A 15765-nucleotide genomic window follows, 5' to 3' on the forward strand; every position below is an offset into this window, starting at 1 on the left:
TAAGAATAGGACTTTGGGAGCTTCCCTCTTCACCAGATTGCAGAGGATTTGAATGCCTCATGGATCCCAAGCCCACGGACATTCCAGCTTTCCACCGCCAATATAGTTTTTGCCCTCTGAGTTGCCTCCGTTGCATTTCCATCCGCTGGCGTCGCACGCTTAACAGACCTACCATCTCCTTCATCCTCTCTGGTTAAGACCTTTCTTTTAATAGAAAGAGAAGGCCGTTGAGATGCAGCAATCGTATTAATATCACTCGAAGAAAGGGTAGGGTAGAAAGAAACCACAGTCGTTTCCATTTTCTACTAGTAAACCCATCTGGTCCTTCCTTAGTCCCAGAACCCATCTTAACCTTATTACCGACCTGAACTGGCCCATCCAAAAGAAGCCCATCCTCATCTGAGGCCTTAGGGAATCCAATATTCGAAAACTGTATTCCCGCTTGATTCACTTCTCCCCCAATTATGGGAAGCTCCTCCGCAACGGTCCTTGATATCTCGCTTCTTGCAGCAACGTTCCTAGATTTCGCGAATCCTTCCATAGGCGTCACCAAAACACATTCCGTGGAAGTTGCGAAACTGTCAGGCTCAGTAATCTCTATCCCCTTATATTTTGCCGAAACACCAGGAGCCGTTACACCAACATTTCCAGCCACCTCCAGTCCTCCTTCACGGCCCTCTCATGGAATATCCCTTTGGCTTCCTCATTGACTATCTCGCCTTTCCTATGAACGACCCTCTCGAAAAATAACACCATAATTGAAAGCCCTGAACCACGCTCCATAAGGAAAGGAGTCCACCTTTTCATCCTGCCCTGCATGTTGTCGCAACCCACAGTCCTTATCCCCATGTCCCAAGCAACCACACAAGTAATAGAAATTGGGTAGTCATAAGGGAAACGGACCCAGCAAGATTCACCATTTCCCATTGAGAACTCAACACCCCTAAGCAAAGGTTTCAGCACATCAAGTGTGATCCTTACTCGTAGAAAGTCCCCCCACACCACCTCCCCTATTTCCAGCCTTCTCTATTTTCTTACCAATACGGCTCCCTACACATGCATTACGAGCCCTCAATGGGAGATCATGGATTAGTACCCAGAAAGTAGCTTCCTGAATCTTAATCTGGTACACCTGCTTACTCCCATCCACTTCCTGTACCAACACTAATTGCTTATCAAAGGACCAAGGGCTCTCTCTCAATACCCTCTCCTTATCACGCAAATCCTTAAACTCTGCAAGAAACAGGTTTGCATTGAGATCACGAAAACACACTCCCCGAACTGGACACCATGCTCTCTTCATGGTCACCTTAAACACTTCACGATTGAAATGTTTTTCCGAAAAAAGAGTTAGGATCAAACCCTTTCCTTGGCATAGAGAAAGGTCTTCCAACTCACTAGATTCCTCCACCACTTCTTCCTCCTCTTGTTCAGTCAAAGATAACCTTTGATATAAACCCCCTAAATTATTCGCCATGCTGCCACCAACAACAAGAAAACTTCCAAGAAAATGCCAAAAAAAAAAAAAAAAAAAAAAAGGAACCAAAATACAAGGACTGCACCAGACAGAGAAAACCCTCTACTCGGACCTCACGGCTCAGAGAGGAAACACCAATGAGAGATAGCGATTTGCAATAAGATTGTGATTTGAAACCTTATTATTATGAGATTAACTCTATATTAGTTATATTAGTATTAATATGTCTACAATATAATATTAGTCACATACTATACATAGTATAGTATATAATACAATATCTAGTAATATAGTATATAGTATAGTATATATTAGTATAGAATATATTACTATATTATATTTGAAATGAGTTAAAAAAATGCATTATGCAGCTTATGGGGCACTAACGTTAGAATGCCTTTATACCACGTTTGAACTGCCAATTGAACAAAAAATTGTTCAAACAAAGGAATTTAGCATTCGAACGCTGCATAAATGTGCTCAAATGTATCTACACTATAAGAGGAGCCTAGTTCTCGATCAATCGAACGAATTTGCGGAAGTGTTTAAAACTAAAAAAACCGATCAAATGCATGTCGTATCACCGCTACTGTTGACCATTAGTACAACTATTCAAAAGGTACATTTTTTCCTCCATTTAAATGTATTTTTTTGGTTATTTTCATTTAGTTTTGAAACTATAGATTTAGTATTCTAGGGCTAGGAAACACAAGGTCGGGATGCTTCTATACACATTTCGGCCTTGTATGTGTATTATTTATGGAAGAAAGGAAATGAATCAGTGGATTCCTTTCGTTTCAATCACCACTGAGTCAACTCAACCATTGCTGAACTTGATCCAGATTCCGTTTGAACATGGTTTAAGCTCAAGGGTTAGAATCTCAAATGGTTAGGATTGTGATACCCCGTATTTTGGTGTATTTTTAATTAAAGAATTATTTTAATTAATTTAAATATCGGTTCTCTTGTTTTAAATTTATTGAATTTCTCGTTGGATTTATTTTATAATTTTAAAGTTGTGAAATTTATTTTGATGTGCTTTCTTAATATTAATTATTGTTTGCATTTAAATTGTTCTTTGCTTTAATGAATAATTTTATTGTTGGATTTTAATTATTTTATTTTATTAGTCTTGAGTTGTAGTGATTTTATTTATTTTTATTGTGCCTTTTTCTTTTATTAGACTCTTCTATTTTTGGACTGGGCCTGTTTGAGTGTGTTTTTTTTTTCTTTCTTTTGGCCCCAACCCATTCGGTCCCTAGCCCACTAAATCCTCCCAAATGGCATTGTTTGGTCCAACCCTTAGGGCTTCCTCTTCTCTTTTTTTCTTCTCCTTCTTTCTCCTACTCGCCGTTTCTTCTCCATTTCCTTTCCGTTTCAGTTTTCACCCCCTTTCCCTTTCCTTCTCTTTCTTTCTTTTCCTTCTTCCTTCTTTCCCTCCTCTTTCTTCTTCCAGCCCTGCACCTCCCAGGCTCTCTCCCTCAGATCACGTTCTCTCTCTCTCTCCTTCTCTCTTTTCTCTCTCTCTCTCTCTCTCTCTCTCTCTCTCAGATTTGTGCTCTCTCTTAGTGCGCCATCGTCAAGACAGCCCCCCTCTCTCGCCCAGCTCTGCAGCAACCTCTTTCCCTCACGGTGAGCCTCTGTCTCACCTCTTTCTCTTCTGGTTTCCATTTCTTTTTTGTTGTGTTTTATGTTTTCCTAGAAACAAGTTGAAACTTTGCACTCTTTGAAAATATTAACGTATAGTTTTAAACATTATGGTCTTGATATTCTTGGTAATTATGAAAATGCCATTAGGCCTTTGGTCTTTGATTTTTTTGTAAAACACCACAAACTTTTTTTAAGCGTTTTTACTTGTTGCCCCTTTAGTATGATATTTTCAGATATACTATTACGTGGATTTAGTTTAATGGGTTTACATTTTAATGGGCTTGGTTTAATTGGTTGTGTTTTAATGAATGGACTTGCTCTTTATTATACATAAAAAATGATTATATTGTTAATTTTAACTATTTAGTTTTTAATTGAACTCGTTTTTTAAGTTGGCCTTATTTTATGGGATTTTAAGTAGCCATAGTATTCTATTAATCTATAATACGTTGTCAATACTTTAGTATTTTAAAAACATTGGTATTCATTTATCATAATATTTATTCAATTATTCTCTTTAATACGGATTCGTTTAAGTGGATATTGATGAATTTAGAAAGTGATGATATTTAGAACTAAGATAAATTTTAAGTTTTTGAGGAATTAAAATAAGTACTTCAAGTGTAATATGAGATTTATTTAAGTTATATGAATTTTTATAGGTGATGATTGACAATTGTTTAATACTGTTGTAGAGAATTTTTGAATAAGCTAAGAAACCTAGGTAAGCGGGGTTCCTATGCTAGACTTTGCATAAAAACCAAATGGACTGAGGTCAATTTTGAAAGTGTGCATGTTGTGTTATAAAAAGAAATGTTAAGGGATCTCAGTTATTTGTTCTGCATTACTCATGAGATTCTGTATAAGAATAAAATATTTTCTGGCATGATTGGTGCAGACATGAACTTATTTTTGGCATTCTATTATTGAACTCAGAAAAATATGAGGGAATATGAAAATTGATAATTTTTGCATGTGACGTAAATATATTCTGAACCTGTTTGGAAAATATAAAATGATTCGAACTAGTTCAATACTCTGTTTTGAAATGATTTGACATCTGAAAAACCTTTGGCATGACGTTCTGATTCTGTTCTGACTCTGATTATGATTCTGATTCTAACTTTGATTATGATTATGATTCTGTTTTGCTCTGATTTGTGGCCTTGTCATGCAATACAATAGTGACTTCTAACCCTATCACGGGATACAATAGTGACCTTTGGTCTATCACAGAATACAATAGTGACCTCTGGCACTATCACGGGTTATAACAGTGACCTATGACCCTGTCACAAGATATAATAGTGGTTTCTGTTCTGAGTGTAATCGCTTTGATATTCATGGTGATTTATATTCTACTTGGCTTTCTGCAGAGTGCACAACCATACCATGAGAGTTAAACATGGAATTTTGTCTGATATGATATTTCAGTTATGTTCTGCCAATGAAATTTTGAATAAGAATGTTTTTCAAAAGTTTTGCTCTTATATTTTGGTAACATGTTTCGATTTTGCATTTTTTTTTATTTTGCAATCTGAGAGAAAATATTTTGTTCAGCATTTCAAAATCTGATAAATGCTCATGTTTACATACTAGTATATGTTCTCTACTTACTGAGTTATTGATAACTCATCTCATTATCTCCAATATTTTCAGATGATTTTGGATATTTCAGTTGAGAATCAAGACAATGAAGCATTGGGTGAGATGACTTAAGAATAGTGGATTAGGAATAAAAAGTTTTGATGAGTTTTGGCGATTTTTGTTAAGAAGTTTCATTGTGTTCTCATGATGTGGCATTTTGAATGATTGATTATATCGAGGAAATTAGTTTGAATCAAATTTTTTTTCTAATATTGGGAATTTAGAGTGTATAATTATATTGTTGAAATGTGAGTTTAAATGACATGTAGAGAAGTTATTTTTTTTAGATTACTGTATCGAGGATTTGATATATGAGTTTGTTGTTAATTAAATTTGAAGTGTTTACGTTTGATTTGAAACTTTTAGAAGTAAATTAGCAGTGTTAGAGTTGATTATCAGGTAACATGAGTTAACTCTCTGGACCCTCGAGATCGGGACGTTATAAGGATATTGTTTGACCATCTATTAAGATGGCGTTCGAACATAAAAATGACATTCGAAGGCATTCGATCACACTCGAACGTATTACTGACAAGTTTTAATTTAATGGTTGGGAAACCGTTTGAATACTTTTGTTTCCATTCGAACGCTTTTAACATTGTGCGAACGATTAATTTAAATTGCATTGTGGCGTTCAACGCCTTGTAATTCGATCGAACGCTTAGGAGTAAAATACTTTTAAATAATTTTAGTCATTATATAATTTTGTCAGTGTTTTATATTTGATATTTTATAACTAATTTTCTTATTTAAATTTCAGGTTAAAAATGTCTTCTATGGGAAGGAAGCGTAGCAAATCAAGGAAAACTTCCTCTAGTACTAGTGGTGATACATTACAGGCCGAACGGTGTTATTGGAGCTTTGGGTGAAGATTTTTGACTTTCAAGATCTTTTATGGGAGGGCGTTCCTTGGGTTTGTCTTCGTGGAGTGCTGTTTGACACCGATTCTAGACCATTGGGATGAAGTGTCCCACCTCTTGTCATACATTGACATCGTCACTGAGTTTTATATTGTGCTCGATGGCTCCGATCGAGATGTTGATTATGCATATACTATAACTATACGGGGAGCAACATTTATATTTTCAAAAAACAAACTTGTTGATTTCATTGGCATCCAACGTTTGCAGACTGCATATCCGAATGTGGTGCCTAAGGATTCTACAGCTGATGGAGAGACCGTTGAGCACGAGGGCTCTAATAGAGATGAGATCGATAGCCTCGTAGATCATGAGGTTAGACACTTTGTTGTTGGTCCAGATGCTTCTCTCTATGACAAGATGAATAGCATCAAACCAACCGATTTATTTTCTTTCTTCGAGATCATGAACTTGATTGTCGCCAACAATATTAATCATCAGCAGCACAAGACAGAGGTTGGCATTAATCGGAAGAAGTTTTATGGTACGCGTCGCTCGTATGGTGCCTATCAACCTAGTGGACTATATATTCAGTAGGATTCGATCAGAGGCTTCCTACATTACAATAGATATTTGATCTTCATCACACAATTTCTGCTACACGCTAGGGTCTTGCCAAATATTGTCAAGCGTGTCCGGGAGCCGATTGGACTGATCAACTCCTCCACCCTATCAAGGGGCACGATGCACTCGAGACTTCATCATCGTGCTCCTAGGGATGAGCCTGTCAATACTCAAGCTGGAGATGCACACCCGACAGATCATGGAGTATCGGTTATTGAAACATCCACACAATCTGAGGCATCACACATTGTTACTGATCAGATTGCTGATATAGTGCATGCAAAGATCCACACACAGACTTCAAAGATGGTCACTGCAGTGCGTACGGAAATCCGAACTGCCTTCTCCAACTTATGTACAGAGATTGATCTCATGTCTGAGACTCAGGTCATGATCTGTACTTGACTGACACAGCTAGAGACACACCTAGCTTCAGTCGAAGATGTGTGTAAAGAGTTAGGATCTTAGTATTTTGTATTTTTAATTTATATTTTCTTTTATTTTTAGTATGGACAATATTTGATGTTTGGTAAATTTAATTAATTATGAAATAAATCTTTTTTTATAAATTAATTGTTGATTTCTATTATATATTCTTTAATTAAAATTAATGTTAGCGTTTGTACCATTCGAATGAAAAATAACCGCTCGAGTGTTGTTATCCACGTTCGAACATTGATGATATACATGTTTGAGAAGAAAATCAATTTCTCACACTTAACCCGTTAGTTTCTTTACCATGTTCGAACTATTATTTATTAGGAATGAAATTTATCATCCAACAACATGTTTCAATCTTTTTTTGGAATGAACTCTGAATTTCAATTCTATATCTCATTTTTTGAAACGATTTTTATTTCATCTCAAAAACTAAATTTTGTTGTAATGAGTACAAAAATTGACCAGAGAACGGAGAAGCTATTACGTCCAATGGAGATTACAATTATCAATTTTGAAAGAAAATGAAGGAGATAAAGAGGACTTTAGTATAATTGGCCGTCGGTCATTTTTGTCGGCCAAAAGTACACTACATTCACGTGACTTAGAAATGGGGAGTAGAGTACCGGAAATACACTCAATTTCAAAGCTGCTTTTTTATTTTTTTGTTTTTATCGAGATTAGGAGACATGAGGAATAAAACGTGGGTCATACATGCATGCCCGCACCGGTGCATGATTTGAAGCATTGACACGACGTTAATTAGAAACAAATTAAGTTCTTCCTAGCTACCATGAATGAGCGGTATTATTCTCACTTGCAGGTGACTGTTCATGTTCATTATGTTCCCTAATACAAGTTATACTTTTTTTTAAAAATATTTTTTAAAAAATAAAAAAAATATATAAATACACTAATAATTCCTTCCTTAACCGTTAAAGAGAAACGAAATTTAAAAAAAAATTAAATGTATGAGAAGTTAAAATGAGGAGACAAATTGAGGAGGTGTAGTAGTGTTCTTCTAATTATAAATACAGATACTATAATGAGCGGTGCTACTATGCCGCCTGGGCATGCCCACTTTGTGATGCCTAGTGTAATTTTGTAACACCCCGTCCTTGTGGTGGAAATTTTTAGAAAATGAGATGGGAATTACATATCTTTTTAAAACTTTTTATTTCCATATCCAGGGTGCAAGACTATGTAATAATATAAAATGTGCTTTGAGAATAAAAGAGGTTTATAACGGAAAACATCAAACTTAAAATAAAAAGATCTCTCATACATTTAAAACTCTCATGTCTAGACTTATGTACTCTTCCGCTTAGGCCATGTCCGTCCTGACACGTTCTGCTTATTTAGTTCTTAAGGGTGAGGGCATACATAAAAACTAAAATGAGTCAAATAATCAGTAAGTATTATTTCATACAGTAAAAATATATTAATATAGGTTTTCATTCACACATTCATAACTTTATACATACCTTACATACATAAGATATACATTCATTTTGAAAACATCACTAGGCAGGATTTTTCTTAAAAATGGGTTTTCTATTCATAAAACAATTCTCCCACCACGTGCCTTCATTTTTTAAAGAACTCAATGCATGCATACATTCTTTCTTATCACTTTCCTTTGGCCGATGCATACTGTTACGCCCTGTGTGTTAGGGTTAGCAGTCTTCCTTTGGATCTGGATTCTGCCGCTGGCCACAAGTTGGAAATTTCTTTCAGTCAAGGGGTGGGACTGGGTGCACTACCAGTACTATTTACCCGGCATTGCAATTGGCCCAGTCCTTTGGTACCATCATCCATTCAATCATGACCATTACATATTTTCATACATTAAAACATTCATTCATTTCAGTCATTTCCTTTTCATTCATTCCTTTCAGTCATTTCTGTTCAATCTTTTTAGTCAACAGTTCATTTATGGAAAAACTTCATTTAAAAGCATGAGCTTATTAAACATTATCTTTTAAGACATCATTTAAAATATCAGTTCATGGCATCCTTCAAGCACCAGTTCATAGGGACATTTAAAATACTTTCTTCGCATCATTTAAAGCTTCGCTTAAAGCATAAGACATAAGATTCACTTCTCATTTCATTACAATACATACAATAAATACTACGTATAGTCATCCATTCAAATGCATACACTTAATACTTGGGTTGCATAAAAAGGGGCTACCAAGAAGGGCCATTACATACATATACCGTTGAATACTTATACTTAGCATACTTTCGTAAAACTTTGTTCATGTCATTTCGTAAAGCATCATATAAGGAAAACCATTTCGTTTTCATTTCATATCATTTCAGAAAACTCTAGAAGAGTATGAACATAATACTTACATGAACTCCATGTTATTCTCATATCATGCAATCCATTCAAGTGCGTGTCAAATGGCAACCTGCATGCATACACGTAATCTTAGCGTCATTCTCTATCTAGTGCATAAGCAACTAAACTTAAAAAACATAAACTACACTTCACTTAGACTTTTCCTCACTGAGACACACTCTCCTTCTATCTCTGTCTTCTATACTTTCCTTTAACACGTTTCCTCTTTATGTGACATTCTTAAGGTCACCTTTTTCAAACTCAACGTTCTACTTCGAGGTCTTATCTTTTGAAGTGAACCTCCATGATGCACCTTAGGGTTAAGATACTAAGACCTTCATCTTATTCTTCTTATTAATCTCATCCCGATGCATGACTCAGACCGACTAAGTCACTCATCCCAATCCTAGACGATACATACGTCACTTCCTACATTCGAGCTTACGCTTCCTCATCGTCATCATCATCCTCATCCATGCATATCACTCTACTCTAAGCTAACTTTGAGACTCAACATCGTATACCTATGCTTAAGACAGATTACCCATTACATATGGTAAATCCATCCGGCGCACATGTCTCACCAGATTACACATGTACCCTACCTTCTCATCACTAAAGATCAACATATAATATATTGATCACCTACTTGTATAAACAAGCATTATAGTCCGATACCAAGCTTTTCTTACTCAGTTGGCCAAACTCTTCCTACTTGCCGTCCCATTACAAGTTCATCCCAACACTTGGCACAACAAGACTCCATTCACAACTACACCATACGTCACGTCATATAGCTCGAGACTACTCCTAAGCTACACCATGACCTTGTCACGTCACCTGGCATCCCGTTACATCACTTCTACGCCAACTCCTAACGCATCATGAGTACAGTTGCTCATATACTCCTGTCACATTGTGACATCCTGTCACGTTCTCGCTACATCATTCTTACACTAAATCATCACTCATCACAAGCATGACTTCTCACTTAGCCATGTCACTTCGTGACATTCCTCCATCATGCTCTCACTACGTCACTGTTACTCCACTTGGTCACTCCACACTTACTCCCAGTCATAACTCAACTACACGGTGACACGTGTAATCTCGGACTACAGGCTACATCACAACTACTTTGGGACACTGTTTCATAGTTCCTGACACTCCACACTTCTCAACTACGCAACCATCCAACCCTTTGTGACACGTCATCCAGTGTATCATGACTTCACCACACAGAAAGCTCGCCACATGTACTCCCATCACATCATACTATGCCACACAAAGTACACTCCATGTCTACTCCCTTCAATCCATGCTATGCCACATATCACCAGTACACATCCCTTTAACATGTGATATCAGAGCGACATGTTGTAGATATTCTATGATCTCGATAAATTATAATACAAATTTTGATGTTTTAATTTTACATCGTAAACTCATGTGTTTTTCCCAATTTATATTATTTTGTTTCAAAGAAAAATATTACAGTTCAAAAGAAAACAAAGAGACCAGATATCTTGTAATTGGTCTTGACTTAGTAGAGCTGAAGAGAGAGTTTATGCTATACAAGAGAACTTCATGTCATTGTTTCGGTTTTATGTGTTGATTCATGTGTGTATAGTTTGCTATAAGAGATAGGAGTACAGAGATCTAGAACCAATGTGACGTCTCAAAATTCCATTTGGGATTTGATAGAAGATGCAATACAAGGTTACCTAGCCCCGTTCATGACATGCAACACAAGGTTACCTGCCTCTGTTCATGTAGATAAAGATGTAATGCACCTAGCATGTAGCTAACAATATGCAATATTCGCAACGGATGGTTTTTTTCATTGAGCATTACTATATAACATAAGTAATGTATCCCAAAAACATAAATATACTTTATGACATTCACAATATAACTAGTATTGTCCAACATGTTTGTAACATAATTAGTATTATAGTATTTGACCAACATGTTTGTAACCTAATTAGTATTGGAGACAGAGCTCGCTAAGTACATGCAAAACTATGGTAATTATAAGGCTAATCCATTGAGTAGTTTATGCAACTCGGTCAAGGATGTCATAATACTATCGTGGAAATGGATCATCGAAGTGATGTGCTCTGCATAGTGTCATAGCTATCTAGTTGACTGCCTTCAATCGATCATCTATCGCATCTCCTGATTCTGGCACATGCTCTACCATTCTGAGGGAAATGGTTATTAGGACTACTCCGGAGAAATTTGGACAAATTTCACCAAGTTAATAGGAAACTTAAGATATAGATTACGAATTCAAGCTTAGTAGTAAATGCATGAATGCATAATCATAATTATAAATAAGTATGACGTGACTTGACATATAATATAGCATGAACTGACATGACTTAAATAGAGCATGGACTGAACTTGAAACTCAACATTACGTATGATAGATAAACATTACGTGACAAAATATAATATATAACAGATAAATACTATGTGATAGAATATATCGTGCAATAGATAAATATTTCCTGATAGAATATCAAGTGTAACAGATAAATATGTAGTGACATGAGATATATGATAACATAGGTACATAAACAATAGTTCACTTACCAATCACACATACATAGTAATCTTATATTAAGCATGAAACACGAGAAATAGTAAGTATGGATTCTAAATGTTAGAAAGTTTAGCACTAATAACTTAGAAACTTGAAAAATGTTATCTTAAAACATTTTATCCTATACATGTGGAAAAATGACTATTTTACCCCTAACTTAAGAATTTCGTATCCTAACTCCAAAAATTACCCAAATTTATATTCCTTTTGTAAATTGTATCCTAAACTCAAATATCTAATTAGAAAAATTTAAAACCAATCACAACTATGAAAACCCCATAAGGCCGAAACACTCTAAAGGCCATATCTCTTGATTTTGTTGCAATTTTATCCAACTACAAAATTTATGCTCAAACCAAAATATTGCATCAAAGATCCTTATAAACTAAGCTTAAAAATATGCTTAAAACATAAAAAAAAAAAATCTACTTCACAAAACATAAAAGTTTTTAAGCAAAAGATTCAAGCTTTTAAGAAAAACAAAACCAAAAACGCTCTGCTAGGGCTTGTCTTGTGGTCACTAAGTATGGTTGCCGTCGGGGGATTCCACGACCCCTTGATGTCGGTGGGGAGGGCTAGGACTTTTTCAGAGCTGGTTTCGAAGTCTCCTCAGGCCATCCCTGATGTAATTGTTTCGTTGCAGTCGAAAATGTTAGACGAAGAAGTTTAAGCACAGTTTTTGAAGGAGGAACTGGAAAAATCTGCTGAGCCATTTAGGTTTTCCATTGTTCTAAAGTTTATTAGACAAAGACCATTGATGGATAGAATTTATGTGTTTATTCATTAGCGTTGGGGCTTTTCTAACCAGCCAATGGTGTCTGCGATGATGAGGCCTCAAAATGTTTTCGTTCGATTCTCGACTGAGTAGGATTTCCTTAAGGCTGTCTCTAGAGAGAGCTATGATGTGGATGGTGTTGCTTATCATTTATTCCAATGGACGACGGAGTTTACTCAGGAATCGGAGCCGACTTTACTCCCGGTATGGTTAATGTTTTCTGGTCTGCCACCAAATTATTATCACGAGGCCTTTCTTAAGAGTATAACAACGTAGATTGGAATGTATTTGAGAAGAGATAATGCAACAAGATGTGCTACGAGGACTAATGGTGCTAGGGTTTGTGTCTTGATGAATATTGCTCAGGAGCCAATTAAGTCCTTTTGGATTGGCACGCCTAAGAATCCGAAGAGTATTTGTCAGGGGGTTGTTTATGAGACCTTGCCTGCCTTTTGTTTACACTGTAAGGTGCAAGGGCATAATCTAATTACTTGCAAAGCATCACAGCAGGTGGTGAAGGATAAGAAAAAGAAAGCGAGGGTTAAGCCGGATAGTGCTTGGGTTGCAAAATAATCTGATCCGCCAGTAAACAATGAGTTGGCCAGGGATGGCAGAATGGATGGAAAGCCAAACAATGAGTTGATCAGAGGGAGGAGACGACAGTGTTAGGAGTTGAAACAAAGGCTGTCGACGTGCTAGCAATGCACGTAGTGCAGGGTGAGAATAATGCAATGTTTTTGAGTACGTTCGTGGATAGAATTTTGTTGCATGGGGAGACTAATGGGGCCCAGAATAAAGGAATGTTGGAGGTTTCCAAGTTTGTTTGTGCACAGTTAGTGAACAGTGGTGCATTTTTGGTGCTACCTTTAGGGGCTAGCGTGGGGGATGGTACGGAGGATGTGGAGGTATCTGAGCAACCTATTATTGAAGAGGGAGAGTTGGTGGAGGTTGGTCTGCAGGCAGCAGTCTTTGCAGGGGAAAAGGAAAATGTGTTTGTGTCGGATGATAAGGGGGTGCTTCCTCATCTAGGGAAGGAGAAGGATGGTCATTCAGACACAGAGATAACAATTAAGGAAGGGCACAGAGGAAGGTCACTAGAAGTTCATCCCGGGCTCCTAGCAAGCCCTCCCACTTGAATTTATGATTAATACGATCTTGTTCTAGAATGCTCGAGGGCTTGGTTCCTCGAAAAAAAGACTTTGATCGTTATTGAAGTTTCATAAACCAAAGATGTTAGTTTTGGCAGAGCCGTTTCGTGAGGATAATCAATTGTCACGCTAGCAACAGTTACTAGGTTTTGATGGTTGTTTTTCTAATGGTGCTCAAGCAGGCAAGTTATGGGTGTTCTGGGCTGCGAAGATACAGGTTGATGTGCTGGGGGTCTCTAATCAGTAGGTCACTTTGTTATTAAATTCTTCTAGGGCAATGTCTTTTGTTTATGCAAAGTGTAGGTACTTGGAGAGACAGAATCTTTGGGCTGAGCTTCTTCAGTTCAGTTCTTTGAGTTCACCATGAGTTGTAATCGGTGATTCAATGTGATTCGTGAAGATGATGCGAGGCGACGAGGCTGTCCTAGGTTGCCGTGTGCAATGGAGGATTTTTGTAACTTCATAGATGCTGGGGGTCTGATGGAGATTTCTTTCAGGGGAAATAAGTTCTCATGGTGCAATGGCCAGAGCGAGATGGTGCGCAGTTGGGCTAGATTGGACAGAGCACTCTGTAACTTGTGCTGTCTAGAGCTATTTCCCTCGGTTTCTCTTAAGTGCTTGGATCGTCAGTCATCTGATCATGCTCCAATGCTCCTTGGCTTGGTGGATCCTGTTTTGCAGTATGGCCCGAGCTCTTTCAAGTTCCAATAGATGTGGATTTTGCATGAAGATTTTTGGAGGTGCGTGTGTTCTGTTTGGCAGGAGAGTACAGGAGGTTCGGGACTCTGGAAGATTGCTTCAAAATTAAAATGACTTAAAGTAGTGCTATGTAGTTGGAACAGTGATGTTTTTGGATGGACGGGGGCACATATTAAACGTTTGGAGGCACGTGTTGAGGAAGGGGAAGTAAGTCTTCAGGAAGGGTTTTCTGAGGATGTTGAAAATGATGTTTTGGCATCTAGACTTGAGCTCTCTATTTGGCAAAAAGGGGAGGAACTTCGCATTGCACAGCAAGTTAAAAATGTTTGGATTGATCATGGTGAGATTAATTCTTCATTTTTCAAAGCAATGCAAGTTAGGAGGGCGAGAATGGTAACAAAAATGCAGTTGAGTGATGGACGTGTTTTATCTTCTCCGGAAGAAATACATGATGCAGCAGTGGTACATTTTTAGCAATTCCTTCAAGCAGAGGTGACGGGAGAGGAGAATCACCTTATGTGTTGCGTTCCTTCTGAGAAAGAGATCAAGGATGCTTTGTTTTCTATCCCAATGGCTAGTAGTCCAGGTCCCGATGGTTTCGGATCTGGTTTTTTTCAGCATTGCTAGTCTTTGGTGAAGGCTGACTTGATGGAGGCAGTATGGGATTTTTTAGGGGCTCACCTCTGCCCAGGTTTTATACTTCTTCCTTTATTGTCCTAATTCCTAAAGTTTTAAATCCAACATCCTTTGATAAATTTAGACCGATTAGCCTTCGTTCCATTGTCTACAAAATTTGCTCAAAAATTTTGGTAGCCCAATTGAATTCAGTTTTGAGTCATATTGTTTCATTGAAGCAAGGTGCTTTCCTTCCCGGATGAAGTATTTTTTATAACGTCAACCTCACTCAATAGCCCATTAATGATTTAAACAAGTCAGCTAGAGGGGGAAATATTATGGTGAAAATTGACATAGCCAAGGCTTATGACACTATTGATTGGAACTTTTTATTTCATGTGTTGAAAGGGTTTGGTTTTTCGGTTTAAGTTTGTAACCTCTTGTCACAGTGTGTTACTACTCCTTGGCACTCTGTCATCATGAATGGGACGGCTAAATATTTCTTTAAAGGTGGTAGGGGACTTCGATAAGGGGATCCCTTTTCACCTTATTTATTCATTCTTGTGGAGGAAATTTTTTCTCGACTTTTAAAACAAAAGTTTGAGGACGGCAAGATTGGTTTCTATACTCATCTGCGCAGAAGCTCTTTCATAACACATCTTCTTTACGCGGATGATATGGTGATATTTGCGAATGGGAGCAAGAAGTCGGTTAAGGAGATTAAGTACACTCTTAGTCTTTATGATCAGTGGTCAGGACAACGGGTGAGCAAGGGGAAGTCATCAATTTTTTTCTCTAAAAACATTTCAGCCCCTCGGCGTCATGAACTACTGTTGCTTACTGGATTTTCTGAAGGTAACTTTCCAGTTAAATA

General features: G+C 37.2%; 1 protein-coding gene across 1 annotated transcript; it reads left to right on the plus strand.

Moving 5' to 3' along the window:
• Positions 1 to 14018: 14018 nt before the first annotated feature.
• LOC121265753 lies at positions 14019 to 14750 on the plus strand. Its single transcript, XM_041169428.1, has 2 exons — positions 14019 to 14257; positions 14411 to 14750. Exons 1-2 carry the CDS (start codon positions 14019 to 14021, stop codon positions 14748 to 14750), a joined length of 579 nt encoding a protein of 192 aa, XP_041025362.1.
• The last annotated feature ends 1015 nt before the right edge of the window (positions 14751 to 15765 follow it).

This window comes from Juglans microcarpa x Juglans regia, chromosome 5D, assembly GCF_004785595.1.
Source record: "Juglans microcarpa x Juglans regia isolate MS1-56 chromosome 5D, Jm3101_v1.0, whole genome shotgun sequence".
Classification (NCBI taxonomy): domain Eukaryota; kingdom Viridiplantae; phylum Streptophyta; class Magnoliopsida; order Fagales; family Juglandaceae; genus Juglans; species Juglans microcarpa x Juglans regia.